The sequence below is a fragment of the Hemicordylus capensis genome, chromosome 16 (genome assembly GCF_027244095.1).
Source record: "Hemicordylus capensis ecotype Gifberg chromosome 16, rHemCap1.1.pri, whole genome shotgun sequence".
Taxonomy (NCBI): domain Eukaryota; kingdom Metazoa; phylum Chordata; class Lepidosauria; order Squamata; family Cordylidae; genus Hemicordylus; species Hemicordylus capensis.
Window position 1 is genome coordinate 15,437,456 of NC_069672.1, and position 3,648 is coordinate 15,441,103.

Here is a 3,648-nt window from a genome sequence, read left to right on the forward strand (position 1 = left end):
GCATTTATGTTGTTGCTTTCCAGAGTTGAAGCACGCCACGCCATTTCTACAAAACATTTTATTCTATTGATGCACACCCCCTGCCCACATTCGATTCCAGTAGATCAAAAGAGGAGATCTCGGCAGCACAACGCCACCAACATGAAATATACCACCCATGTGTACAAATATACATCTCAAACATATTGACATATAAGAAGACTTTATTTTGTTGAAGTCTTTGCAAGTTGATAAAGGTATCTTGTTCTGGTTTCAGCTTCTGGATTTCCTCCGGGAACCTTAAAAGAAGGAAGGAAGAAGCATTAGGACGGTAATTTTAGTTAAGGGCTTCAGCTCGGCAAAGGGAGAACAGTTTTGCTGATCTGAAAATGAATGGCTACCTAATTTTGTTGCTGTCTCAGAGAGCCAACTCAAAAACAGCACCAGCAGAAAACCCAAGGAGCCAAAACTCATCACATGAGTGGTCTACCGGTGCACGCAGTGTAACACAGGGGTTACAAACTCACAAGGGATCATAGCTCTGCTTTTGTGAGAAAAGGAAGTCTCAACTTGTGGAAGCAAAAACTGTGATCATGGGTGAGTCTGTAGCTCCCCCACGACATCATTCGCACAAGCAAAGCACCTGTAATTACTGGAGAAGTCGTGTTTCCTCTCTCAGGTTAGCTGCTGGCATACAAATCTGGCCCTTGCTGGTGGCATCCTTCTGACTCACCACATTCCGACTTCCTTGCACTCAAAAACTGAGTAATGAGAGAGCTGCCATGCTTTCATCTTTAAACTTCTGGCATTTTTATGTTCATGAAAGCTAGCTTTCTTTCTTTCTTTCTTTCTTTCTTTCTTTCTTTCTTTCTTTCTTTCTTTCTTTCTTTCTTTCTTTCTTTCTTTCTGACCTAAGAATATACCAGTGCTTGAATATTCCATTTCTCCAGCAGAAGTGGAGAAGAGAGCTGGTCTTGTGGTAGCAAGCACGACTTGTCCCCCTAGCTAAGCAGGGTCCACCCTGGTTGCATATGAATGGGAGACTAGAAGTGTGAGCACTGTAAGATATTCCGCTCAGGGGATGGAGCCGTTCTGGGAAGAACAGAAGGTTCCAAGTTCGCCCCCTGGCAGCATCTCCAAAATAGGGCTGAGAGAGATTCCTGCCTGCAGAATTCCTTGCAGATTCCTTGCAGAAGCTTCTGCCAGTCTGTGTAGACAATACTGAGCTAGATGGTCCAAGGGTCTGACTCAGAATATGGCAGCTTTCTTCCTCCTTTTCACTATATTTTATTTAAAATGTCCGTAGCCTACCTTTTCATCACACTGATTCACAAGATGACAAACTCTATAAATCACAATTAAATGTCAGCTTGATCTGATAGAAATTATTGCCCCGCCCTACTCCCATTGCTTATCTGCAGAATGGATTGCAATTGATCGCATTTTTGCAAAATGTCAAAGAAGAATCGTAGACCGAATGGGTCTGCTTCGTATTTTGGTGTACATAACTAACAATGTAATGTGCGAATGCAAGACCTGGGTCATTAAAAATGTCTCACTGATGTATGCTTGTTCAGAGAGCAAGATGTAGCTGCCGTTCCCTGGTGCATCTGTGTAGGGGGCCAAATCCGGGTCTGTTGCTGTGTGATGTGTAAAATGCCTCTCCCCAGTAAGTTTTTCAAAAGAGACTCACGGGATTTGTAGATGTTGCACCCAAGTCCTGTTTGGGTCCCGATCCGTTCGAGCCTGGCCCCAAAGCACCCGGAGAAGTGCCTCCTCCGTTTTGGGGAGGCCAGGAATTTTCTCCACTGGTTGATCACTTCAGTCTGCTGGAGCGGGGACGGAGAGTTCAGGTGGCTGGCGGAGTCGGCAAGGTCAAAGGGAGAGACATCGGCAGCATCCTCCGCCCGGTAATCGGGAACCTCCAGATCCAAAGTCTCCCTTTCTCCTTGTTCAAATTTCTCCTTCAGCCGCTCAAGGAGATCCTAAAGTGGGAGAGAATTATAAATATGTAATTTATAAACCGCCTCTGTTAAGAACAGAGAAACAGATGTAGCTGTACAGGGAAAATTCCTCTTTTTGCCAGATCTTGCCAGACACCATCAGTTCTATATTCATTATTTTTTCAGGCTTTGCAGGAGATATGCTCTGTCTTCCTGGAGCAGAAAAGAAACATTGCCCATAATTCACAGTAGGTACCATTTCACCATTCAGCTCTCTCTCTCTCTCTCTCTCTATATATATATATATTTCTGAAACGTTTATTTATTTCCCCTTTTGAAATTGGACCTTAAGAGCTACTTAAGGGGAAGCAGTCAGAGCTCAGTGATGGAGCTTCTACTTTGCATGCAGAACAGCCCAGGTTGGCAGCATCATCTCTCCAGGCAGGCCTGGGAGAGACGCCTGCTCGAAACCTTGGAGAGCAGCTGCCAGTCAGTGTAGACAATACTGAGCTAGATGGAGCAAGGGTCTGACTCAGTATGAGGCAGCTTCCTATGTACTTAGGGGAAAAATAGTTCTTTTTTGTGGTTGTTGAACACAATCATCAGGATTTTGTTGCTAGATCTCTCCCACCACCCGCAGGCAATTTGGTTAAATGTGAACGTGCTAAATTCACTAACTTTACATTTTTACCCCCAAAAATCTGGAGGACAACTGGAAGGCCACTGTAAGATTTGAAGATTGCACCTTGGGGCTACCCACTGCTGGAATGATAAAGTCCCAAAAGGAGGATATTGATTGTTCCCATGATGATAAGAACCTAGCATCCCATTTCCACAGTAGTTGGCCATTTGGGAAGCCCACAAGCACGGCATGAAGGCACCAGCCCTTCTTTGCCCTTCTGTTCCCCCTGCAACTAGCTTTCAGGGGCAGACTACTCCTGAACATGGAGGTCCCACCGGACCCTCCTCCAGCAGCGCACCTCGCTTCCTCCTCCATGGATTTGTCTAATCCCCTTTCAAGTCATCTCACTGCACAGCTGTCACCCTATCTGGTGGCAGTGAGTTCCGTATGCAGATTCCACACGTGCGAAGGGCTGCTTTCTTGTCCCTGTCCCGAACCTACAGCCAAACCTTTCTGGCCATTTTGAGAGAGGAAGAAAAATGGCTCTCTTTCTCTGTACCACACATTGCATTCTGATAGTGGTAGGCCACTGTGCCAAACCAGAACTAGTCTTGGGTGAACACCTCCTGGCCCATACTCCTCTACTCTCCTCTCCTCACCTGCAGAGACTGCAGCTCCTGGCCAGAGGGACTCCAGGTCACTGGATGGGCAGACCCCAGGCCTGCGTGCAGAAAGGCCAAGAGCAGAGAAGACCAGCAACCCACCGAGATCCCATTCATGGTGCTTGTCCTGCCTTGGCCGTGCTCTCTTCACTTTGGCCTGGGATGTAGGAACAGCCTCTTGGGCAGACCCCTGGCTTCCTTTATAGCCCACTCGGAGGAAGTTTCCTTGCTGCTTCAAGCCGGTCAGACCCCAGCCTGTGTGGCCAGTCCGTCCGGATAAGAAAACTGGTTCCAGCCAGCAGTGCCAAGAGCTGAGCTTTCGGCCAGGTCTTCCCGCTCTACACACGCTCTTTAACGAAGCAATTAGAGTCTCTTGAGCGGCCAGTAACAGCCATGAGTGAGTAAAATGTTTTTTGTTCTTTAAAAAAATAAAATAAAAATC

At 46.7% G+C, this 3,648-nt stretch overlaps 1 protein-coding gene across 1 annotated transcript; it reads right to left on the bottom strand.

Annotated features, from left to right (window-relative positions):
• Positions 1–222: 222 nt before the first annotated feature.
• On the bottom strand, positions 223–3,323 carry LOC128338650 (natriuretic peptides B-like). The gene is made up of 3 exons (XM_053281373.1): positions 3,204–3,323; positions 1,673–1,964; positions 223–278 (listed from the first exon to the last, which is right to left on the bottom strand). Exons 1-3 carry the CDS (start codon positions 3,321–3,323, stop codon positions 253–255), a joined length of 438 nt encoding a protein of 145 aa, XP_053137348.1. The 3' UTR covers positions 223–252.
• Between the last annotated feature and the right edge of the window lie 325 nt (positions 3,324–3,648).